Source organism: Moschus berezovskii, chromosome 6, assembly GCF_049115385.1.
Source record: "Moschus berezovskii isolate FMDL1 chromosome 6, NW_MosBer_1.0, whole genome shotgun sequence".
Taxonomy (NCBI): domain Eukaryota; kingdom Metazoa; phylum Chordata; class Mammalia; order Artiodactyla; family Moschidae; genus Moschus; species Moschus berezovskii.
In genome coordinates, this window is record NC_142465.1 from 13,966,947 (window position 1) to 13,993,394 (window position 26,448).

Consider the following 26,448-nt stretch of genomic DNA (forward strand, 5'->3'; position numbering starts at 1 on the left):
GCAAACTAATGTCTCTGCTTTTTAATATGCTATCTAGGTTGGTCATAACTTTCCTTCCAAGGAGTAAGCATCTTTTAATTTCATGGCTGCAAACACCATCTGCAGTGATTTTGGAGCCCAAAAAAATAAATCTGACACTGTTGCCACTGTTTCCCCATCTATTTCCCATGAAGTGATGGGACCAGATGCCATGATCTTAGTTTTCTGAATGTTGAGCTTCAAGCCAACTTTTTCACTCTCCTCTTTCACTTTCATCAAGAGGGTCTTTAGTTCCTCTTCATTTTCTGCCATAAGGGTGGTGTCATCTGCATATCTGAGGTTATTGATATTTCTCCCGGATATCTTGATTCCAGCTGGTGCTTCTTCCAGCCCAGCATTCCTCATGATTTTATAAGCAGGGTGACAATATACAGCCTTGACGTACTCCTTTTCCCATTTGGAACCAGTCCGTGGTTCCATGTCCAGTTCTAACTGTTCCTTCCTGACCTGCATACAGATTTCTCAAGAGGCAGGTCAGGTGGTCTGGTATGCCCATCTCTTTCAGAATTTTCCACAGTTTGTTGTGATCCACACAGTCAAAGGCTTTGGCATAGTCAATAAAGCAGAAATAGATGTTTTTCTGGAACTCTCTTGCTTTTTCCATGATCCAGTGCATGTTGGCAATTTTATCTCTGGTTCCTCTGCCTTTTCTAAAACCAGCTTGAACATCTGGAAGTTCACGGTTCACATATCGCTGAAGCCTGGCTTGGAGAATTTTGAGCATGACTTTACTAGCGTGTGAGATGAGTGCAATTGTGCAGTAGTTTGAGCATTCTTTGGCATTGCCTTTCTTTGGGATTGGAATGAAGACTAACCTTTTCCAGTCCTGTGGCCACTGCTGAGTTTTCCAAAATTGCTGACATTTTGAGTGCAGCACTTTCATAGCATCATCTTTCAGGATTTGAAATAGCTCAACTGGAATTCCATCACCTCCACTAGCTTTGTTCGTAGTGATGCTTTCTAAGGCCCACTTGATTTCACATTCCAAGATGTCTGGCTCTAGGTGAGGGATCACACTATCATGATTATCTTGGTAGTGAAGATCTTTTTTGTACAGTTCTTCTATGTATTCGTGCCACCTCTTCTTAATATCTTCTGCTTCTGTTAGGTCCATACCATTTCTGTCCTTTATCGAGCCCATCTTTGCATGAAATGTTCCCTTGGTATCTCTAATTGTCTTGAAGAGATCTCTAGTCTTTCCCATTCTGTTGTTTTCCTCTATTTTTTTGCACTGATCACTGAGGAAGGCTTTCTTATCTCTCCTTGCTATTCTTTGGAACTCCGCATTCAGATGCTTATATCTTTCCTTTTCTCCTTTGCTTTTCATGTCTCTTCTTTTCTCTATATATTCTCATGTATTTTTTCACTACAACCCTATAATGTGATTTCCTCTTTATGGGTATCCCTAATATATTGCTATGAAATCTGAAGCTGGGTCTTTGAGCAGCTTGCCCAAGGTCACAGAACTGGGGAAGTACAACGCCAACTTTTAGACCCAGGCAACCTGACTTCAGGCAACGTTGTGTTGCCTAGAAATTACTAAGTGCCCAAGTAGCTTTCATTACTATTGTTAATTTTTCTGCTCCTGCATACTTCCTATCCTTGCTGTACCATTTTCTCTTCTCAATATTTTAAACTATTTCTAGCTGTTCTTTTTTCACCTTCTCAGCTTTTTAAGGCTAACATTAATACATGAGTATGCTTTATTTTTACACATAAAAATGCAGTAATTTGTTTTTTGTAAACATAAGTGTAACTTTTCTCTACATCCTGGAAACAATTGTTTAGTATCTACTTCTAATATTTTGCATAGGTGATATATGAAAGTAACATTTATTTAGGGTATTTTAATAGATATTTCTTGAATTATGACATAGAATGACTTCTGGTAAGCTCTTTGTGCAGTATTTAAATATTCTGGATGGTTAGTACAGAGCTGCGGAGAAGGCAATGGCAAGCCACTCCAGTACTCTTGCCTAGAAAATCCCATGGATGGAGGAGCCTGGTGGGCTGCAGTCCGTGGGGTCGCTAAGGGTCGGACACGACTGAGCGACTTCCCTTTCACTTTTCACTTTCACACATTGGAGAAGGAAAAGGCAACCCACTCCAGTGTTCTTGCCTGGAGAATCCCAGGGACGGGGGAGCCTGGTGGGCTTCCGTCTATGGGGTCACACAGAGTCGGACACGACTGAAGTGACTTAGCAGCAGCAGTACAGAGCTGAAAGAGAACTTTTTTTACTTAAGTTCTGTCATAATAAATGAGTTATAAAGCTCAAAGTCACATTCTCTTATGTGATATGTATCTGTATCAAGAGACAGACATTGTCCTAGGAGCTTTATAACTCATTTAATTCAATCTTCTTAGAAATATAAAAGTAGCTTAAAAAGTCAGATCCATAGGCTGAGTTTAAACAATGATAACTTTAATCAAAAGATAATACTTGTGAAAAATTAGTGCTTTAATAATGATTTGCTTAATTACAGTAGAACATTCTGTTATGCAAATAAAATGATTTGACCTTTCATAGATTTTAAGTCTCGTTAGGAAATGACTTGTACATATTACAAAAAGAATGCTCATACTTTCAAACAGAAGAGTTCCATTTTCTGTGAAAGGACTTAGAGAATAACTTCATTCTCTGCTGGTAATGCTCGGTGGGTACATACATAGACTGAATCAAAATCTGTACTGGACAATCCCAGTGCATTTTGTCCTTTCCTAGTAGTACATTTGCCATGCATGTGCCAAAAGGATTACCTACTGTTTATTAATACATTATATATGTCATTTCTTCATGTCACTTGGCTGGTGCTTTGAAATGGTAATTTAATCTGAAAATTTCTATGGTCTATGAAATCATTTTTTTCCCACTAGATTCCAGAAGGGAAATGAAAAGCAAAGGAGAAAAGGAAAGATATACCCATTTGAATGCAGAGTTCCAAAGAATAGTTAGGAGAGATAAGAAAGCCTTCCTCAGCAATCAGTGAAAAGAAATAGAGGAAAACAACAGAATGGGAAAGACTAGAGATCTCTTCAAGACAATTAGAGATACCAAGGGAACATTTCATGCAAAGATGGGCTCGATAAAGGACAGAAATGGTAGGGACCTAACAGAAGCAGAAGATATTAATAAGAGGTGGCAAGAATACACAGAAGAACTGTACAAAAAAGATCTTCACGACCAAGATAATCATGATAGTGTGATCCCTCACCTAGAGCCAAACATCTTGGAATGTGAAGTCAAGTGGGCCTTAGAAAGCATCACTACGAACAAAGCTAGTGGAGGTGATGGAATTCCAGTTGAGCTATTTCAAATCCTGAAAGATGATGCTATGAAAGTGCTGCACTCAATATGTCAGCAATTTTGGAAAACTCAGCAGTGGCCACAGGACTGGAAAAGGTCAGTCTTCATTCCAATCCCAAAGAAAGGCAATGCCAAAGAATGCTCAACCTACTGCATAATTGCACTCATCTCACACGCTAGTAAAGTCATGCTCAAAATTCTCCAACCCAGGCTTCAGCAATACGTGAACCGTGAACTTCCAGATGTTCAAGCTGGTTTTTAAAAAGGCAGAGGAACCAGTGATCAAATTACCAACTCCACTGAATCATCAAAAAACAAGAGAGTTCCAGAAAAACTTCTATTTCTGCTTTATTGACTATGCCAAAGCCTTTGACTGTGTGGATCACAACAAACTGTGGAAAATTCTGAAAGAGATGGGCATACCAGACCACCTGACCTGCCTCTTGAGAAATCTGTATGCAGGTCAGGAAGCAACAGTTAGAACTGGACATGGAACAACAGACTGGTTCCAAATAGGAAAAGGAGTACATCAAGTCTGTATATTGTCACCCTGCTTATTTAACTTATATGCAAATTACATCATGAGGAATGCTGGGCTGGAGGAAGCACCAGCTGGAATCAAGATATCCGGGAGAAATATCAATAACATCAGATATGCAGATGACACCACCCTTATGGCAGAAAGTGAAGAAGAACTAAAGAGCTTCTTGATGAAAATGAAAGAGGAGAGTGAAAAAGTTGTCTTAAAGCTCAACATTCAGAAAACTAAGATCACGGTGTCTGGTCCCATCACTTCATGGCAAACAGTTGGGGAAACATGGAAATAGTGGCAGAGATTATTTTGGGGGCTCCAAAATCACTGCAGATGGTGTTTGCAGCCATGAAATTAAAAGACACTTACTCCTTGGAAGGAAAGTGATGACCAACCTAGACAGCATATCAAAAAGCAGAGACATACTTTGGCTACAAAGGTCTGTCTAGTTAAGGCTATGGTTTTTCCATTGGTCATGTATTGGTGTGAGAGTTGGACTATAAAGAAAGCTGAGCACAGAAGAATTGATGCTTTTGACCTGTGGTGTTGGAGAAGACTCTTTAGAGTCCCTTCGACTGCAAGGAGGTCCAACCAGTCCATCCTAAAGGAGATCAGTCCTGGGTGTTCATTGGAAGGACTGATGTTGAAGCTGAAGCTCCAGTACTTTGGCCACCTGATGCAAAGAACTGACTCATTTGAAAAGACCCTGATGCTGGGAAAGATTGAGGGCAGGAGGAGAAGGGGACGACAGAGGATGAGATGGTTTCATGGAATCACCGACTCAATGGACATGGGTTTGGGTGGACTCCGGGAGTTGGTGACTGAGAGGGAGGCCTGGCGTGCTGTGGTTCATAGGGTCGCAAAGAGTCAGACACGACTGAGCTACTGAACTGAACTTAGATTCCAAGGTCTAGTGACTCAAGACTACATGATAAAGATGATTCTTTATTCATCTTCATTTTTCCTTTCTCAAGCATATCCAATTAGGAATATGCATGTGAAAATTTATGAAACAAGCCATTTATATTTTAATGTGTGAAAAAGGTGTATCTAAAATACTTTATAAACTATAATATGCTCATTTAGTGTCTTCTAAATTTAGGTGAAGATTCTAGGTGACCATGAAACTCTGAGATTCAGTATTTATTCAATTCTACCATGCAGAGGAGCCATAGAAACTCTTTTAGATTGTTAACATCTGTAAGCACCAAGCCAGGGGAATAAAGGTGAAACATTAATCCCTGTGTATTTTACAAATAGTTAACCTAGCTTGTCATTTGTTTTTAATACTTTGTAGTTATTTGGCTTAATGCCTAATCTACAACCTCAAAACTTTTAATATCTACTTCAAAACTGAATTTTTAATCAGTAAATTTAAAAAGTATTTATTGAATATTTGCTATGTGCCTGATACTATTCTCAGACTTCGTACACAGTTGTGAATAAAATAAAGACTCTTGTCTCCAGAATCCTACTTCAGGACTGATAATCGGATAATAAATAAATGAATTTTAAGATACGTTAAGAGGGTTAACGTATGGCGGGGGAAAAAAGTAGAACAGAGTGCAGAGGAGGTAGGAGGGGAAGACAGGATGTGGAGGAGTTGTAACTTTCCGTCTTAAATAGGGTAATGTCTGAGTCTGCTAGGGCTGCCATTACAAATACCATAGACATACACTTAAACAACAAGGTTACTTTCTCACAGTTCTGGAGGTAGAAGTCCAACATAGAGTTCCAGCCAGTTCAGTGTGTGGTGAGTGGTCTCTTCCTGGCTGGAAGGAGGCCTCCTTTTCGCTGAGTCCCCCTCTGGCCTTTCCTCAGTGTGCGCGCGCAGAGGGAGAGAATAGGTTTCTGGCGTTCTCTTCTGAAAACGACACTAATGCTGCTCAACCCTTAAGACCTCAAGTAACATTAATTTCATCCTTACTTAAATACTGTCACATTGCATTTGTGTTAGGGTTTCGGCATATGAATTTTGGAGGGACACATATATTCAGTCTGTAAGAGGCTTCATTGACTAGGTGAAAATTCTTGAAGGTAATGACATGGCTCCCCAGGAAGATCTACAAGAGAAATCCCTTTCCAGGCACAGGAAGAAGCTGGACAAAGCCCTATATCAAAAGTGACCTGGTGTATCCCAAGAACAATAAGGAGACAATCTGGCTCCAAAGCAGTATGCCAGATGGCTACTGGAAGGGAAGTCAAAGAAATAACTGGGAACCAGAGTGTTAATGAGGGACCAGAGACCATTAACCTATGGCCATAGGCCATTGGAAGGACTTTGGATTTTGTCTGTGAGAGTGAGGATTTTAAGTAGAGAGGTAATATTTTAAAAGCATTATTCTTGCTTAACTATGCTGAGAATACACAGAAGACAAGGATAGATACAGGAAGACTTGTTAAGTGTCCATACAATAATTCATGCAAAACAGGATGGTGGGCTTGATCAGGTTACTTGCAGAAGAGGTAGTAAAAGGTGAATAGCGAGTACACAAAGTTTTGAATGGTATAATGAACCCCAAGTACCTATTAAGTTTGCCACATCTGCTCTATTTGTGCATTTGTCATTTTATTTTTGAAGTATTTTAAATTACAGAAAGCATTATCTTCCACTCCAAATACTTTAATTTCTCTAATAAGCCTGTTTTTATTATATTGTTGCAGTTGAACAAAATTAATGTTAAATCCTTGATATTATGTAAAACCACCTATTTTCAAAACATCCTCTGATTTTTTTTTCTTTATAATTTTTTTGAAACAGGATCAAATGAGAGGTTCACACATTATTTTTGATTGTTGTTTCTCTTAATCTGGGCTTCCCTGGTGGCTCAGATGGTAAAGAATCTACCTGCAATGCAGGAGACGCAGGTTCAATCCCTGGGTTGGGAAGATACCCGGGAGAAGGAAATGGCAACCCACTCCAGTATTCTTCCCTTGGAAAATCCCACGGACAGAGGATCCTGACGGGCTATAGTCCATGGGTTGCCAAGAATCACACACAACTGAGTGACTAACATTTTCAGTTTTCGCCCTTTCTCATCTATTTTCATCTAGAAGAGACTTCTTCCTCCCGCTTCCCACTCCTACACCAAACACTCATTTAGGCAACTAGATGAGCTGTCCTGTAAGTGGTTCCATGTTCTGAATTTGTCTGATTGCTCTTTATTGATGTCATTTCATTCTTGAACTACTTTTCCTACTTTCTTATAAATTAGAGATAAGCTCTAAAGGTCTGAATATGCACAATGAACATTTTGGCAGGAATACAAGTGTTATTGTGTAGATCAAAATACCTCACGTCAGGAGGTGTATATAATATCTTGTCTCATCACATTTTCAGTGATGTTAAAATTGATCAGTTAATTTAGTGATAGCATGATTCTTCACTGGAAATTTTTTTCCCCTTGTTATAACCAGCAAATAATCTGTGTGGTGATAGTCTGACATTCCCTAAATGTTCAAGTCCCTATCAACCCCCTAGTCATTTAAAGATGCATTTGTGATTGTTACCTGAGCCAGTTATTTCATTAGGAATGAAAAATTAATTTAACATTTTATTATTTCTTCCACATGTATTAAACAGAATTTTCCTCTAAAAAGGAGCTTTTTCTCCTTAACTAGGGCTTTTTTAAATTCATAAAAATAGAAAGCCAGGGGGAAAAATGCTTAATTTTCTCCCTTTAATGTCAAAGTTTTAGAATGAAAGAAAAGTAGTTTAGCTAAAACCAGAGGTTACAAAGTACTATTTTTTTTAATTTTCATTTCTATTTCATTGAATGATATTAGAACTCATGGATTTTTATTCTGATATTGAATATATTTTTTTATCAGTTTCAGTTTTTATTCATCATAAAGTTTAAAATGTTCCATCTTTGGCCAGAAGGACCTCTCAAAGATGACCTTTTGTTCTGTCTATACCATTAGCCTTTGATAGTATCTTAGCTTTCTTGCCCCATTAGATGTCCCAAATTCCTTCTGTGCCCTAATCACAATTTGGGATTACTATCTCTCCAATTTTCCCTAGTTTCTTTTAGTGAAAAGTGTGTATACTTAGAAGATAGAGTCAACAGGATTTCCTCAGATTTTGGATGTGTTCTGTGAATGAGAGAGTCAAGGATGACTGCAAGATTTGGGGACTGTGCAACTAGAACAAATGAAGTTGCCATCAACTAAGAAGAAGAAAGATGCTGTTGAAAGGAGGGACACACAGGAGTTCAGTTTGGGACATTCTGATTTTTAAAATTTAATTACATTTCTATATAAGATGTATAGTAGGCAATCGAATGTACAAATTGGGAGTTCCTTAGATTACAGTGAAGTAGACATCATCATATAGATGAAAATTAAAACCATGAGTTTGCATGAGTGTACCAAGGGTGTCAGAAAGACAGCCAAGGATTGAGCCCCAAAGTTAAAAGGTCTAGAAGATAAACACGTGTACATTTTGTTAACGTTATTGAGAGATAGGCCAAGTATATCTTTCTGTATTTTAGACCCAACAAAGTATCCCATATAATAACAATTAATGATCATGTTACACTTTCTCTTCAGGTGAAGGACTTTCAGAACGAACTGTAGAGATTATACTTTCAGTCACTTTGTGTATCCTTTCCATCATTCTTCTTGGAACAGCTGTTTTTGCATTTGCAAGGTAAGACTATTTGCATAAGATTTATTCCTAAGATGCTTTATGGACAGTTACAGTTTAATTAGGAGACAGAAGCCCACAGTGGTTACTAGAATGGGAAGCATTTAATAATAACAACTGTTAACAAATACAAATAGTTAACTATTAAAAGGAATAAAAGAAAACACTAAGGGATCCAAAAGTAGCAACTGCAACAAAGCTGCTCTCTCTAGTCTAAGGGAAAGTGGACAATACGTGAACAAACTAGAAGTTGTCTCACTCCCAAGTTTGTCATGGAATGGCCACCACAGGCGCATGGATCCTATTTCAGTGACAAAGAAATATGACAGAGAAAGCAGCTGGAGCTGGTCTGCAGAAGCTGCCCATCATTACTGGAGGGTAGGCAGCCTGGAATTAGACAGTGAAAACAGTCCATGCTGCCCGATTGTGGATGGGCTGACTGATGGGATGGAAACAGCATGAACTCTAGAAGCAGCTAGAACTCATTTAGATGGACTACTGGCCTTCCACAATGAATTATAATAATGCAGCCCTAGAACATACAAGGGAAGTATCTCCCTGTCCCTACTGCCTTGCAGGATGACTAGTGTCCTCTATTAAGAAGGCTCAACATCCCACCAGCTGGCCAAGGAGTCCAGCTCCAATATCTCAAAGCTGGACAAAGAAGTAGATATAGGACTGAGAGACAAGTTTACACAGAAGGGGAAGGTGCCAGGCTTTCTACCTTTGAATATTTATAACTTTGATAGGTTTAATTTAAAATATTTTAATCAGGTTTGATCTTTGGATTGGGAAGACCCCCTGGAGGAGGCCATGGTAACCCACTCCAGTATTCTTGCCTGGAGTATCCCCATGAACAGAGGAGCCTGGCGGGCTATAGTCCATAGGGTTGCAAAGAGTCAAACACAACTGAGCAACTAAACACAGCACACAGCACAGGGGAAATCTTAGTTGTGATTCTGAAATCTAGTTTCATAAGATTGTCAAGTTAAAGGGACCTTCCATTTGTAATAATAACCATTATATTAATTTCCTAAGTAGCTCAGTAGGCTCTGTTTTATCTGAAGAATGTTGTCCTGTATTGTGTTCGCGAAGCATCCTCTATTTCATCTTGAATCTTTTAAATTATCATTTTGATAGAAAATTTGAAGGGCTCTTGAAAGATATTTTTCTTACACTAGGTTGTGTTCTCAGATTCAGCCAGAAGACAGTGAGAATTATATTGTGCAAGCTATGGTCCTGTCCCCAAGGGACATACAACCACTGTCTTCACAGTGTTCTTCTGCTCCCAAATCATTTCTTTATAGGATGAACTTCTCTAGTGGGCAGAAAATGGCCCCTTTTTACTCCCTACAACTTTCCTTCATGTGGCTGTTCAGCCAACAGAGTTTAACCTCACCTGAACACCCCCTAGGCTTTCACACACTGCTGCTTTTGTTCCGTCAATTGTAAATGTGCTTCCTCCACCTTCTGCAACACCCAAGTCAAACTCTGCTTTTTATTTCTTCTAAGTGCCAATAGTTGTAATCACATATCATTTCATAACTGATCAATTACTGTTTTACAAGTTGTAATTTGAATATTTTCCTCTGTATGCTTGTTCTACATTCCAGTCCTTCTCAGCTAAATTATATCCTTGAGGATAAGGACCATATGTTCTACTTTCTGTATCATGCTCAACACATAAATCATAATAAGTATTAAATATTTGCAGTACAAGATAGAAAAGCTAAATATTACTTTATATTTAACATCAATTTGATTTGCAGATTCATGTGACTTCTATTTTTGAATCTGAGTTTTCTGGTTCTATTTTATATTCTTAGATTATATAAAGAATATATAATTAGATATACATACTTGGCAATATTTTTATAAAACACTTATGTATCTTGTCATATGTAAGTGTTTTATGTATGTAAAAACAGTGGAAGGTTGTCTATTTGAACTGGTGCTGATAGCAATGAGCAGTGTCCACATTGGCATATTTCCTTTTTATGATAAATCTATGGGACAGCTTTTGAGGGAGGAGAAACCAGCTCACAACATCTGTCTCATTCACTCTATACTTTAAATGTGTCAGTGACTCAGGCCTTAAAGAACTAATTCTCATTAAAAATAGCATGTTAAAAAATTATAGTAGAATATATTCTGTGGAATTAAAACAGGGAGAAGAATTTGAGTAGCTGTAAATTTGCAGCTACAGTGGTTGTAAATTTGTGTTCACAGAAGTGATCCCAAAGAAATTATTTGACTAATGTCTTAAGAGTAAATCTGAATACAAATACATGCTTACTACACTTCCTTTTAGAATTCGACAGAAGCAGAAAGAAGGTGGGACATACTCTCCTCGGGATGCAGAAATTATTGACACTAAATTCAAGCTGGATCAGCTCATCACTGTGGCGGACTTGGAGCTGAAGGACGAGAGATTAACGCGGTGAGCACACTCCTCTGGGCGAACAGTGGTCCAGAGGGCCCGGAGCCATGACCCTATTGTGACCTGTGCTTGTTGGGAGTGTTTGTGGGGCTTCCATTTACACAGGTCACAGAGATTTTCTTTCAAAGGGTGACCTCCCTCTTCCACACACTTCTCACTGGTGTGCAGAGAATCACTTAATCTTCCTAATACTTTGAGTTCAATATGAACCTGGGTCTATAATGTTCGGCAAAGCTTTTTTTCTTCCTGAGACACTATTTGTATACATTAAATCTTTAAAATTATGTCTAATAATTCACTACATATGATAGTATTTTTTTACATTGGATTTTTCTTGTCCACGTTTTAAATTACATATTTATTTAAATTTGTAACTACTTGATATTCTTTTTATCATTTTTTATAAAAGCCTTTCTTAAGCTCTTTATTTAATGTAAAAAATTATTTAATGTAAAGTTAAAGTCTAAACTATATATTAACACTTCATTTTAAAATTGCTTAGTATTTAGGATTAAATAGAAAGTAAAATTTATGTTTGAAAGGAAAAATTTTAAAGTATGTATTAAGTACATGCCATCAATATGTTTTGGAAATAAGAGTAATTAATTGTAAATGTTAAGTAATTTTATATTCTTTTAAAATCATTTTTTTTAAATGTTGGCACATTTGAAAAACTTCCATTAAGATAATTTACCAAATTCTTAATAAAAACTATCATCAGAAAATTTTAGATTCTTATGAGTGACAATTGTTACAAAGTACCTGCACAGTTTTGTTGAACTTTAGAAGTTATTACTATGACAATATGGCACCAAAGGTCTTAACCTTAAAAAGGAATTAATCATTTATAGTTGTTATTTACCAAAGCTGGTCTTTACCTAATAGGCTGACTTTGCACAAATATTTCCAGCATGTCTAAAAACATCTACTATGTGCTATAGATGGAAGCGTCATCTGATAAGCAGGGTCCTTCCGAATGCTACAAAATGAAAGTTATTCAGTGTTATCAGTAAATTACAAAGTACTTTGGTTCGTTGGATATGAAAATTCCTTTATACTTATCTACATTTGTTTATGTTCTGATACAGGTTGTTCCTATCTAAAATGGATAGTGCTCCAAAGACTGTGTGTAAGATAGTTGTATTTTAAGCCAGATAAAAGATCAATAGATCTGCAGGGTAACCTGTCCAGGCTAAATCCTATCATAGCAACAACAGAACATCAGTAGTATTAGGCTGTGCCTCAGTTCTATAATGGTCCTGCTGCATAGTAAAAGGAAGTTTCTTCTCCGTTACCCCTGAGGGCCCAACTTCCACACCCCTTTCTCAATTAAGGCCTGGGATCTCCATCTTTCTTCTACATGTGAAGCGTAAAAGGAATGAAACTTCAAATCTCTGAGTGTAATTTAGTTTTTTGAACAATTTAGTTGAATCTGTTCATGTGAATTTCTAAGCATCCAAACGTATTTGCAGTATTTTTTTAAAGTGAATGTCGCTCAGTCATGTCCGACTCTTTGTGACCCCACGGACTTTACAGCCCATGGAATTCTCCAGGCCAGAATAATGGAGTGGGTAGCCTTTCCCTTCTCCAGGGGATCTTCCCAACCCAGGGACTGAACCCAGGTCTCCAGCATTGCAGATGGATTCTTTACCAGCTGAGGCACCAGGGAAGCCCAAGAATACTGGAGTGGGTAGCCTATCCCTTCTCCAGTGGCTCTTCCCAACCCAGGAATCAAATCAAAGAATCTTTATTAATCCCCCAGAAGTCTCTAGTATGTGGATCTTTAGGAGTTATAATACAGTGAAAGAAGCCAGTCAGTATTAGAGAAAGTATTCTTTTTCAAGAAGGTTACCATTCTATAGAGGCTATGTGAGGTCAAATCCTGTAAGCTCTGTGTTTTCACAGCTTGCCCCCTACTCCACTGAACACAGCCATTATCAAAAAGGGATAAGATATATATTTTAAATATCTGCCATGACAGCTAATGGAAAAGGTGGGCAAAGACTATATAGATTGTTTATTATTGGGTTCTTAAAATTCAAGGACAGCCTCATTTAACATTAACTCATTATATTCCTGCTTCCATGTTTGTTTATATATGTTACTTTATTTGTAAATAAATGTAGAATTTTCTTTAAAGTATATTTCAAATAAATTTATCTACTTTTGCACATAGAAAACTGGTATATATTACTGCTAGTCATATCAAATTTAGAAATTTTAGTTTTCAATGGTTTTTGCTACCTTGTTTGTTAAGACTCTAGTAATCATAACTGTAATACTTATTGGTAATTCCAATGTCACATACTAATATGCTTTGCTTGATTACAGAAATTTATTAAAATAACTGTCTCCGGCTTTTTTATTGAAGGTTTTTCAAGTTAATAAAGTCATATACATTAGACGATAAGACTAGAAAAAATAGTAATTAACAGATTCATAATTAGCCATGTGTACATATGCATGCGGTCATTTGTCACTGAAGCTCTAAAGCTCTTTACCTGTATTTCAGGTACTGGAAAGTCTAAATCTATCAAAAGCCACACATGTCTGATGAGGACTGAGCCACAAAGACTGATGGTAGATTCTGAGAATGAAGAATCAAAGAGTTTGAGTTAGCTTCCAAATTGCTGAGTAACTTATGCCATGTGTCTGTTATTTATAAGAAGAAACTTAGACAATTTCCTTTAAATCTACCCAACTAACATATGCTCTTTCCACTTGAGGTTTAGGCAAATTCTTTTCCTTCCAAACTGCCCACTTTCTTCATGCTAATTGGACTGCCAGTTTTCTTCAGTGTTATATGTTGTCACTTGTCCATAACAGACATGATAAAATATCTAATCAGCAGTTAAAATATTAATTGTAATGGAGTTAATTGACCAAAAATGGTCATTACAATAATTTATATTAAATCAACTTCAGGACTTAGGGTCTTAGAGATAAGAAATTATATCTGCATGTCTAGCTATATACATTTTTAAAGATTCTTCCTGTAATTTCTATACATGTAAACTCATATCATTTGATTATATTATGTCTTGTTTCATAAGGGACCTGAAGACAAATTCTCTCATTCTTTTTCTTCTTGAAAACTAATGAAATTCAAGGATTTAGTACTCTATAAATCCAAGAGAACATTCAGTGATATGCAAAGAAAATATTTTAAATTCTTGCTTGGAATGATAATGATATCATTTCATTATGCCATTTTCTATATATTTTTAGTGAACATAAGCTATATATATTAGGAAGAATATTTAATATTTGGGTTCATCTATTCTACACATCATGAGAAATGCTGGGCTGAAAGAAGCACAAGCTGGAATCAAGATTGTCAGGAGAAATATCAATAACCTGAGATATGCAGATGACACCACCCTTATGGCAATAAGTGAAGAAGAACTAAAGAGCCTCTTGATGAAAGTGAAAGAGGAGAGTGAAAAAGTTGGCTTAAAGCTCAACATTCAGAAAATGAAGATCATGGCATCTGGTCCCATCACTTCATGGGAAATAGATGGAGAAACAGTGGAAACAGTGGCTGACTTTATTTTTCTGGGCTCCAAAATCACTGCAGGTGGTGATTGCAGCCATGAAATTAAAAGACGCTTACTCCTTAGAAGGAAAGTTATGACCAACCTAGATAGCATATTAAAAAGCAGAGATATTACTTTGCCAACAAAGGCCCGTCTAGTCAAGGCTATGTTTTTTCCAGTGGTCATGTATGGATGTGAGAGTTGGACTGTGAAGAATGCTGAGCACCGAAGAATTGATGCTTTTGAATGGTGGTGTTGGAGAAGACTCTTGAGAGTTCCTTGGACTGCAGGGAGGTCCAACCAGTCCATCCTGAAGGAGATCAATCCTGGGTCTTCACTGGAAGGACTGAAGCTGAAACTCCAATACTTTGGCCACCTCATGCAAAGAATTGACTCATTGGAAAAGACTCTGATGCCAGGAGGGATTGGGGGCAGGAGGAGAAGGGGATGACAGAGGGTGAGATGGCCGGATGGCATCACTGAATCGATGCACATGAGTTTGAGTGAACTCCGGGAGTTGGTGATGGACAGGGAGCCCTGGCGTGCTGTGATTCATGGGGTCGCAAAGAGTCGGACACAACTGAGCAACTGAACTGAACTGATTCTACATTCACCAGATTGGAAAATAACCCTGGGATTTGCTATTTGATAAACAAATTCACAAAACAACATTTTGTGATGGCTCTTTTGTCATTAACACATTGAAGTGAGAAATATTTCTAGGAGAAAATACTAGCAACATGAGCATACATACACACTGGTGGCACAGACCTGTCTCTTTAAAATTGCTGAGGCTGGATCACAGAAATCATGAGGAAATCAAAAGATACAAAGACAAATGAAAATGAAAATACGATGACCCAAAACCTATGGGACACAACAAGAGCAATTCTAAGAGGGAAGTTTAATGATACAAACTTACTTGAGAAAATAAGAAAAATCTCAAACAACCTAACCTTATATCTAAAGCAACTAGAGAAAGAACAAGCAAAATCCAAAGTTAGTAGAAGGAAAGAAACCACAAAGATTAGAGCAGAAATAGAGATGAAAACAATAGAAAAGATCAACGAAACTAAAAGCTGGTTCTTTGAAAATATAAACAAAATTAATAAAACTTTTACCATACTAAATAAGAAAAAAAGAAGAGGACCCAAAATAATAAAATTAAAAAGGAAAAAGGAAAAGTTACAATGGACACCACAAGTGTACAAAGGACCATATGAAATTACTACAGGCAACTATATGTCAATAAAATGGACAAATTGGAAGAAATGAACACATTCTTAGGTACAACCAAGTAAGACTAAACCAGGAAGAAACAGAAGGTATGAACAGACCAGTTACAAGTACTGAAATTAAACCTGTTATTTAAAAATTCCCAACAAACAAAAGTCCAGGATCAGATGGCTTCACAGATGAATTCTGCCACACATTTAGATAAGATTTAACACCTCTCCTTCTGAAACTCTTCCAAAAATTGCACAGAAAGGAACACTTTTGAACTCATTCTATGAGACCACCATCACCCTGATGCCAAAACCAGACAAAGATAGCACACACACAGAAATTACAGACCAATATCACTAAGTCCGCAACAAAATACCAGCAAACCAAGTTCAACAGTGTACAAAAAGAATTGTATACACGATCCAGTGGGATTTATCCCGGGGATGCAAGGATTTTTCAATATCTGAAAAGTGATCGGTGTGATATACCACATTAACAAAGTGAAGAATAAAAATTAAAAGATCATCTCAATAAATGCAGAAAAATATTTTGATAAAATTCAACATCCATTTATGACAAGAAAAACTTTTTAGAAAGTGAGCATACAAGGAACATACCTCAACATAATATATGACAAATCCACAGCTAACATCATAGTCAATGGTGAAACACTAAACATTTCCTCTAAGATCAGGAATAAGACAAGGAAGTCTTTTATTCAACATAGTTTTAGAAGTCCTAACCACAGCAATCACAAAAGAAAAAGACACAAATGGAATCTAAATTGGAAAAGTGAAACCGTCATTGTTCACAGATGACACGATATTATACGTAGAAAATCCTAAAGATGCTACCGGAAAACTACTAGAGCTCATCAATGAATTCAGCAAGGTTGCAGGATACAAAATTAATGTATACAAATCTGTTACACTTCTATATATTAACAATGGAAGATCATAAAGAGAAATTAAGGAAGCAGTCCCATTTACCGTCACATCAAAAAGAATACAATACCTAGGAATAAGCCTAAATAAGAAGGCAAAAAATGCCTGTACTCTAAAAACTATAAGATGCTGATGAAAGAAATCATAGATGACACAAACAGATGCAAAGATATACTATGTTTGTGGACTGGAAGAATCAATGTTGTGAAAATGACTATACTATCCAACGCAATCTACAGACTCAATGCAGTCCCTATCAAATCCCTATGAAATTTTTCATAGAACTAGAACAAAAAAATGTTACAATTTGTACAGCAACACAAAGATCCTGAAGAGCCAAAGCAATCTTGAGGAAAATGAAGAAAAATGAAGCTGGAAGAATCAGGTTCCCTAACTTCCAACTATTCTACAGTCATCAGGACAGTATGGTACTGGCAGAAAAACTGAACTATAGGTCAATGGAACAGGGTAGAAAGTAGATATAAATGCATGCATCTATGGTCAACTAATCTATGACAAAAGAGGCAAGAATACATAATGGAGAAAAGACAGCCTCTTCAATAAGTAGTGCCAGGAAACTGGACAGCTACATATAACAGAACGAAATTAGAACACTAACACCATACACACACACACACACACACACACACACACACACCCCTCAAAATGGACTGAAGACCTGAATGTAAGGCCAGATACTATAAAACTCTTACAACAAAGGCAGAAACTCTCTGACATAAATCACAGCAATATTTTTTTGATCCATCTCCTTGAGTAATTGAAATAAAAATAAACAAATGGGACCTAATTAAACTAAAAATCTTTTGCACAGCAAAGGAAACCATAGAAAGTGCACAGAATGGAAGAAAAAATATATATAATGGAATCACTGTGCTGGACACCTGAAACTAACACAACTTTGTAATTTAACTATATTTCAGTTTTTTTAAAAAGTTCCAATGAAGTTGAAAAATGCAATATTTTAATTGTATAGATTATCTATATTCCTGAAAAAAATCCTATGTTAAGTCTAGGATTAAATTCTTGGGAAAGTTTAAAGGAATAAAGATATAATTTTAAAGAGAAAGAACACTGCTCAGCCTAACTGGCTCTGTGGTTTGCTTTTAACTAATTTACCTGTAAAACAGATTGCCTTTCCAAAATAGTTATAACACAAAATTAAATAAGCCAACAGAATTTTGAAAAGATAAAGATACTACTGGCTTATAATCTTTAATTTTCACTGTCTCCTTTCTAAACTGAATTTAGAAGTTGTGTTTCTTTTGGTTACTTAATCAGAAAAAATAGAAAATATTAATCAGTGTCACTAATATTTGACAGACACTCCTTTTCTTCCAGTCCTCAACTTTTCCCCTCAAATTTTGGACATCATTCCATACTAGTTATCTTGCCTATTTTAATTGAGTGAACGGAATGGTGCATTATCTTAAGACCAAGGCCCAATCTAGTAATCATGAGTGCAATTAAAATCCTAACAAAATGAAGCAAACAACTGAATGGCTATTTTAAGAGTATCTTTCATCAATAACTTGAGAATTTTGCATGTTGAATTTTTATCAAATATATATGCCTTCAGAAGTTTACCATTTAAAAGATCCTATGAATGTGTTCTATAAACTGTAAATCAGAATACATTCAGTATTATTATTTACAATATTTGTAAAATTAAAAATGACACCATTCTACTTTCGTATATAAGATTTACTAACATAATACTTGCTACTATTTAAGAGCAATTACTGTGGTAAATTTGGTATGTAATGATCTCAGCCAAGTCATTTAATCTTCTGTGGTTGGTACTCCTATCTCCATTTTACAAATGAAAAATAAAAGATGGAGAATTTATGTAATTGTCCAAGGTCTTGCATCTAGTTAACAGGACAGCCAAGATGATAGCAAGCAGGTCAGTTTGATTCTGAAGTATCAACGTACACCTATAATTTTGTGTGCATGTATTTGACTCTGAAGCATACTACATGGAATCAGCACAAACACACTTAACAAGACAAGGGCCATATCCTTCTTCAAGTAGCATTTTCTATGCATTTTCTTCTTTCAAGTAGTATTATCTTTTCTATTCTAAGAACTGCTTCTTTTGAATTACTTATTCTCTAGTGATATGGGGGGAAAGAATGATGGCATTTTAGTATAGGTTCAATCTTGCAGAAACTGAAAAGTATTTAGTAGTGCAATTCCTGTGACTTCACTAAGAATACACAAAATTTGACCAATATATGAAATACTTTGTAAAATTGTTAGCATTTTAATTTCCATCAGTTCTCTGACAGATTCTGGTCGTTAATTTTACTTCTGTCTTAAACTGTTTTGCAAGCAATGGCAAAAATATGTGAATCCAGATAAGAAATGTCTGAACAAAATGTGAATTTGGGACAAGAAATGTCCTACAGTAGAAAGAAATTCAAGATATTTCATGCTCATGTTCTTACAGCAGCAAGTAAAAAAACAATGCAGTGTGTGTTTTTATACTAAAAAATTAATCTTTACTTCCAGATACTCTTCATTTTTCTTTAGACGAAAGGAGATTTTTGTCATCCAGTAAGTTACTGTGGTGATGCAGAGCTCTGCTGTGATTAATCTTTTCAGATGGTGTGCTCTATATTTTAAAATACCTGATAAGAAGTGTTTTGTTGTTTAATATGCTATTTTTTCCAAAGACAAAAAACAGTTAAAAGCATTCTAAACTTTCTACTTACTAAGTGTCCTCTATGATATTGCATGCTATTGTAAATTAACCTTATCAAAATGCACATTGGCTCACAATGTGCATGGCCTGAGAAATTTGCTGTGTTATCATGTTGTATTAACTTTGATTGTAAAATAAGTTTTTAACCTAGATTTCTTCACAAGCTTCCTGGCCTATTATTACGATGACACAAGAGTTCTCTGTCTGATGGGTGGAGTCTGGGTTCACATTCCACACAAGCTCATTTCAACTACTACAGGTAGTAATCTGTGAGAACCGAGACAATCACATTCCCTGTTTCATAGAATTTTGACTTCTACCCTACCCAATGGACAGCCAACTGAGCACGCTTTCAGACATCCCCCTAATGCCCAGAAGTGCCACTTTTATCCTAGGATAAAAATTGCTGTATACATTCTGAGGGGAGCATAGCAAAATGACTGCTTTAGCAGGGACCCAGCAGAGTGTGGCAGAGATACTCAATTTCTTCAGTAAAGGATATGAATGGAGGTAGAGAGGGAAAATGCATTTGATTTCAGAATCCCAGATCTATGACAGAGGAGTCAATTCCCATGAGCCACAAGGCTGGATGGAGCCAAGTCTCCTGACATTCTCTTGACTGTGAATAGTACTCAGAGTAATAATTCAAACACAGGAAGGCAGACCCATGGTTACTCTAACCACATTTCACATTTTGGAATCATAGCTAACCTTATTTATTAACTAATTGCCATGTTCCCATTGACAGAATTAAAATAGTTTCATAAAGATACAGTTTCCTCAAAGGACCTGCTTGATCAGATTCAAGCATCTGTCAAAAACACTCCTGAGCTAAAGATTTCAGTGATCACATCACACAGAAAATACCATTTCCATCCAGCACTCAAAGCTGACCTCTCATTGTTCCAGGCTCACAAATGGTCTGGTTGAGAAACTCTGCCGAATGCCTTTCTCTGTCATCGTTAAAGAGAATCCTTTTTTTTTTTTTTTCCCTTTTGGCTTTATGCCATTAGTGGTGATGGCTTAGTCACTAAGTTGTGTCCAGCTCTTGTGACTCCAGGGACTATAGCTTGCCAGGCTCCTCTGTTCATGAGATTTTCCAAGCAAGAATACTGGAGTGGGTAGCCATTCCCTTCTCCAGGGGATCTTCCTGACTCAGGGACTGAATCTGGGTACCCTGCATTGCAGGCGGATTCTTTACCAGATATGCCATTAGTACCTCAGAGAAAAATGCTTCCATTTTTATCGAACTCTCACTCTCTCCTCTATAATCGCATTTTCTTCTGCTAGAATCAGTCAACAGTGCTCTGATTGGTCAGAGCTCCTACTCTGATAGAACTATATAGTTTGGGTTAATCAGAACCTTTAAACACCTCTAAGTAAATCAAAACGGTTAAAATAGATATAGTAGTCTTTCAACTCTGGTTTTCTGAGGTCACCTTCTAACCCCTGAGAGAGTAATTTCTGTGCTTACCTGCCTGCCTGTTCAGGCTGTCAGGACGTCCGTTTAGATGGTGGTCTGTCATCTGTCTGCTCTTCATTGAGTCCCCCCCGAGAACTTTTGCCAATCTCCCCACAAAGCTGTCAGCAGTTTCCTCATCCTCTTGACTGCTTCTGCCCTCTTGCCCCTGAGGTAACTAGGTTTATGACTACAATTTTAATTTAAAATGCATGGTTTACAAAATAAGAATCTGTCAGGAGTTTGTTTCCACTTGTTCTTAGTGTGAGGAGAATTCAACTCTTGCCACCCTGGAAATCTTACATCACCTCTTTGATGACAGCAAGAACGTTGCTTTCCCTGTATGTATCTAAAAGTCCATTTCATCTAGTTTGAATGGAAGAAATATCAATTGGGCGTCTACAAGTGCCAGGGTCTGTGAATACTATGATAAAAAAATTACATTACTCACTTATTAAGGTGGCATGTTTACCTTATAAAGTGAAGTTTTAGAGTCAGCTGTACAGTCCTAGCCATTGGTTGGGATAATATTTTTAATTTGTACTAAAGACCAAAGAAAAGTCATTGGTGATTTGATAAGAGTCTGAAAGAATACTAAAGCCTATAATTAATAAAAACAATAGAAAAAAACAAAAATTAAAATCCTTTGGAAAGCATTACAGTAAATGCTTTGGATAAGTAACAGTCATTGTAGAAATAAACGTGGACATTGGAAGAATTAATGAATTGAAATACATAAACTAAAAACCTCACACAATATTTTACAAAACTTAGAAAAATCAATTAACATGTTTGACCAGATAGATTCTTCAAAAATTTTCGTTGAAAATGAAGTACATATTAGTGTGAGAAGCACATATTTTTACAGTAAAGGCAGTAAAATTTTTAACCTAACTTAAAACTGGTTAAGTAGAAAACACAGCTTCTCGCCACTGGTAATGCTGATTTAAGCTGCCCATCTATAGGCTATCATCTGTAGTGCTCTATTTGGACTATATTTTAATTCCCTATAGATTTCAACTAATTGACCTTGAGGGAAAGCTGAGTCTCTGTGACAATATGGTCTTCAATCACCACTGCCAACATAAATAAATGGTTCCTCTCTGGATCTATCAAGAGTAATCTGAGTGGAATTTAAGTTTTTGATAGACTTTGGAAAAAAATGAGCCCAGACATGAAATAATACCCTTTTCAACAAAGGGCATAGGATTTAAGCTAAGATTCATGTAATAAAACGTGTTTAGCCCTTCATATTAGAAATTGGTCAGTTATCTTATTGAAATCTGGACAATTCCCAAATTGATTTACACACTAATGAATATGATTTGACAGTATCCTTCACTGTTGAGTGAATAAGTACTCTTACTCACTAAAGTGTCTAAACCACGCTCCATGTAACAAGTTTTTAATTTTTAAAATGTTAATAAAAAGTATTTTTGAGTCTCTTTGAGTATGTCCATAGATCACTGTATTTGAAATAGCACTCCTGAAATAACATTGTTGATTTTCATACACATTAATTTCTGTGAGTTTTTTATGCCTATCTAACCAAATAATTTTCCACAAAGGAATTTAATTTCTTCATCAGTCATGTCAGTGCATTTTCGTCATAGTATGCCATCTCCTTTTCCACTTCCTTGCATAATTGTCCAAATTACTATTTTTTCCTGTTTACAAGTAAAACTTTAAAACTTCAAAGAAAAATAAAATTTAGAATGCAGCCAGTACTTGAGAAAAATACACTTGTTCAATATGAGGCTAAGAATCAAGGCAATGACAAAGAGACTACAAACAAAAACAAGAAAAATAAAACTAATTGTTATTTGAAACAGGTGAACTGAATTTATGCCAAAATATCTTCTCAATTTTAAGCTGTCTAGGCAGGTATTTATTTCAGTTCACACATAATTGTGAGATAAGCATAGACTGGAAAATTCCATAAAAACAGACTATGGGATGCCTTGTTTCTCACATTATGTAAAACCAAATGTGAAGAACAGCGTATGTAAAATGACTGGGTTTAAGGGAATGATACTGAAAAGTAAATAAAGCCAAAACGGATCTTGTTTTATTAAATCTATTTTCTAAATTACTTGTGTAGACAAGAGCAATTTTATTGTTCATGTAACTTCCTAAGTATCTGCTGCTGCTGCTAAGTCACTTCAGTCGTGTCCGACTCTTCGTGACCCCATGGACTGCAGCCTACCAGGCTCCTCCATCCATGGGATTTTCCAGGCAAGAGTACTGGAGTGGGTTGCCATTGCCTTCTCCTCCTAAGTATCTAGCACCTGTTAACTTCTGTTGTGAGAGGATTTGATATGGCCTTGTTTAGACTTGTATACTGTTTATTGATTCATCTATTGATCATATTTGTTTAAGCCTTTGAGTAGCATCTCATGAGAATTCTCGATTAATATTTTTATGGAAAATTCATTTAATTCAGATATTCTCTCATAATAATCAGAGCACTTGTATTTAGCTGACTATGTATCTTAGTCTAAATTTATCCACAGCTGTATATTTAACAATGACTTATTCACTGTCTACTACAAATAAGTTTATGAGCGGCTTGCAGGTAAGCCAAATGTTAACCCTGCCCCTGCCTTCAAGTAATACATGAACCTCAGTACATGTATTCATATAGCCATGATATAAGATGGAAGGTGATTTGTCCATAGAAGTTTAGTTTCATAGAAGGAAGAAATTATTTTCTCTGTAATAGAAAATGGTAAGGTCCTTAGAGGAGTTAACATCTGAAGTAGCTATTATGCAATCAGCAGCATCTGGCTGTGGTAAAACACCTGGAATGGAGAAACTAATAGAAAATATCTGTGGTATAAACAGGGCAATGTGAGGGGTAGCTATAAAGAATAATGTAAAAAATGCAGGCACAATTAGAAATGCTTTCACATGATAATGTGAAAAGAGAATTATTACAGCCTTTATACAATAGAGATTAATCTGTAATTTGAATTGAGAACTAGGAAACTGACCTTTCATCACTCTTTATTCTGGGATTCTGATTAGGAAGAATAAATTATAGGAAATCTCCCTGCTTAATTTAGCACAATCTAGTCTTCCCAGTTTTGAGTAAAATTTAGGATATTCTTTTAGAAACAAAAAAATTTCATTCTTTTTATCAGTTTAGAAACAAAATTTCATTCATCAGTATCAATTGCAGAATAGATCTGTAGAAGGAACTTGAGTTTCACAATAAAACTAGAACTAGTAATTATAATAGTAATGATAACAAACAACATTTATGTACTGCTTCTGAAGTCAGGGGTAGAAATTTCCTAGCATTTTACATATATGAGCTTGATTTACATATATTTGCCCTATTGTCTAAATTAGGAACTAAGGTTGAGGTAACTTACTCAAAATAACATAGCTGGTAATTGTTGGAACAGGTATTTGAAGCCAGAAAGGGCACTGTATTTTGTAAGAATTCACAAATATTCACCCAAATCTAATAGCTAGCCAGGTACAGTTTAAAATCACTATCTCTATACACCTAAAACTGACACAACATTGTAAATCAACTATACGCCAATAAAAGAAAATAAAAACAAAAACAAAAAAAATCCGTATCTCTAGAGAGATCTTTCAAATGTAAAATAATAAAATCAACCTTCTGTAGAGTTCTTCACTGAAAAGACACTAACTATAAAGATAAAATATTAATAATTTTAAAATAACAGATCATTAGTGAAAATAGAACAAGGATTTGAATAATAATTATCTGGTGCTTCAGCTATTTCTTGCTCTACAAACTAGCTCTATTTCAGGTTCTAGATAGCTCAGAAAAAATATTTGCCAGTACTACCTCAAATAACCCTGGATCCTCTGGGAAAAGAAAATCTCCCCACTACAGGATGGCTATCTGACAGTCCTTAAAAAGATGAATCACAAGTTTGTCACTAAAGCAGACGTGATGTTTGAACTTCACCATTCATAAACTGAATAATGTTCCCTGATATTATAAAAGTGATCTCTACACAACTCAAGAATTTCCAATTCTGCATGATAACAGAGACATCGATCTTGTTAATTCATGTATCGTTCATTTCTATATTAAGCTCAGTCCTTAAGACTTGCCCAGCCTGACGCCCATTCCTTTCCTGTTTCTGAAGAGTATCATGGCATCGGAACACTAGGGTACCTTAAAGAGCATGGGTAGTGTGGGTCTTTGGTGTTCTTCAGTCCCCAAATAATGTCCACCTCTGCATTCCATGGACCACACTACACCAGGCCTCCCTGTTCCTCACCATCTCCCAGAGTTTGCCCAAATTCATGGCCATTGAATTGGTGTGGATCTAGCTCATGGTTGCCTTTTCTTGCTGGTCTTTGCTGAGAGGTAATTATTTTCTATGGGGATTGATTGTTGCCTGAGTTCCCACTGCATGTGTCGGACCTCCAATTCATACACTTTGTCTTCCTATCCCTAAATTAAGGAATTTTCTGATTCAATATCTCATTCAGTCATCTCCACATCCATCCTTCTCCAGGGGATCTTCCCCACCCAGGGATTGAACATAGGTCTCCTGCATTGTAGACAGATTCTTTACCATCTGAGCCAGCAGGGAAGTCCATCTATCTAGTTAGTCAGGATTTCTCTGTTGCCTCCTTAGACTCACTCTAAGTTGGTGATGGACAGGGAGGCCTGGCGTGCTGTGATTCATGGGGTCGCAGAGAGTCAGACACGACTGAGCGACTGAACTGAACTGAAGGTGTTGCAGTAGAAAAGCCCACTAGCTCGTCCACCAAGACACTGCTCTGAAAGTGAAAGTGAAGTCGCTCAGTCGTGTCCGACTTTTTGTGACCCCGTGGACTGTAGCCTACCAGGCTCCTCTGTCCATGGGATTTTCCAGGCAAGAGGACTAGAGTGGGTTGCCATTTCCTTCTCCAGGAGATCTTCCCAACCCAGGGACTGAACCGGCATCTCGCACATTGTAGGCAGATGCTTTAGCATCTGAGCCACCAGGGAAGTTTTGCTCTAGTAATGTTATTTATCACTGTGATGCCATGCTAATTATGAGTCGCTCTACTAGGTTATACCCTGTGGAGCTGAGAGATACTTCCTTCTGCCTGGGGACACCTACAGCATTAACAAAGAATTCCATCTTTCTTCTTGATAACAGTTACTGCAGCACCTCTATATTTTCCTGTACTGTCATAAAATATACTCTGACTCATGTTTTCTTCACTGAACAAACCCCTTTGTGACCATTTTCATAGTATTTATTAAGCCACATTTTTTCATCTATTTTTTCATGTGTCCTTTACTTCAAAATCCACATCCTCTTATATTTATCACTTAAGAAATATGGTAAAATTATCCCTGATGTTTAAAATTATAAACTTTGATAAAGGTGTATGTTCTTCATTTTATTTCATATTTTGTGCCTTTTGTGTTTTTTTGCAGTGCTAATTTGTTGTGCATGACAAATATGTTATTAAAGATATGCCCACCTCTGAATTTGGGCATTGCACAGTCTATTTAGCTGTTTAAAATTATTTCAATTTTTAGAGTATAAATAACTTGACTAATGAACTGTCACAAAAATGTATATCTAAAGTAACTGAAATGACT

The 26,448-nt window shown here is 36.5% G+C and overlaps 1 protein-coding gene and 1 long non-coding RNA gene across 4 annotated transcripts in view; one reads left to right on the plus strand and one right to left on the minus strand.

Annotated features, from left to right (window-relative positions):
• PTPRQ (protein tyrosine phosphatase receptor type Q) overlaps window positions 1-26,448 on the plus strand; it is a 258,466-nt gene that overhangs the window by 198,034 nt on the left and 33,984 nt on the right. For both annotated transcript variants that reach the window (XM_088836825.1, XM_088836826.1), the window contains 2 exons: window positions 8,428-8,527; window positions 10,836-10,964. In XM_088836825.1, the coding sequence (XP_088692951.1) occupies window positions 8,428-8,527; window positions 10,836-10,964 (229 nt within the window). The remainder of the gene's footprint in view (window positions 1-8,427; window positions 8,528-10,835; window positions 10,965-26,448) is intronic.
• LOC129536714 (uncharacterized) overlaps window positions 1-26,448 on the minus strand; it is an 89,594-nt gene that overhangs the window by 4,862 nt on the left and 58,284 nt on the right. The window contains exon 2 of one of the 2 annotated variants that reach the window (XR_008681860.2): window positions 13,466-13,551. The exons of the other annotated variant lie outside the window; for it this stretch is intronic. This is a non-coding gene — a long non-coding RNA (uncharacterized LOC129536714). The remainder of the gene's footprint in view (window positions 1-13,465; window positions 13,552-26,448) is intronic. 2 annotated transcript variants of the gene reach the window in all.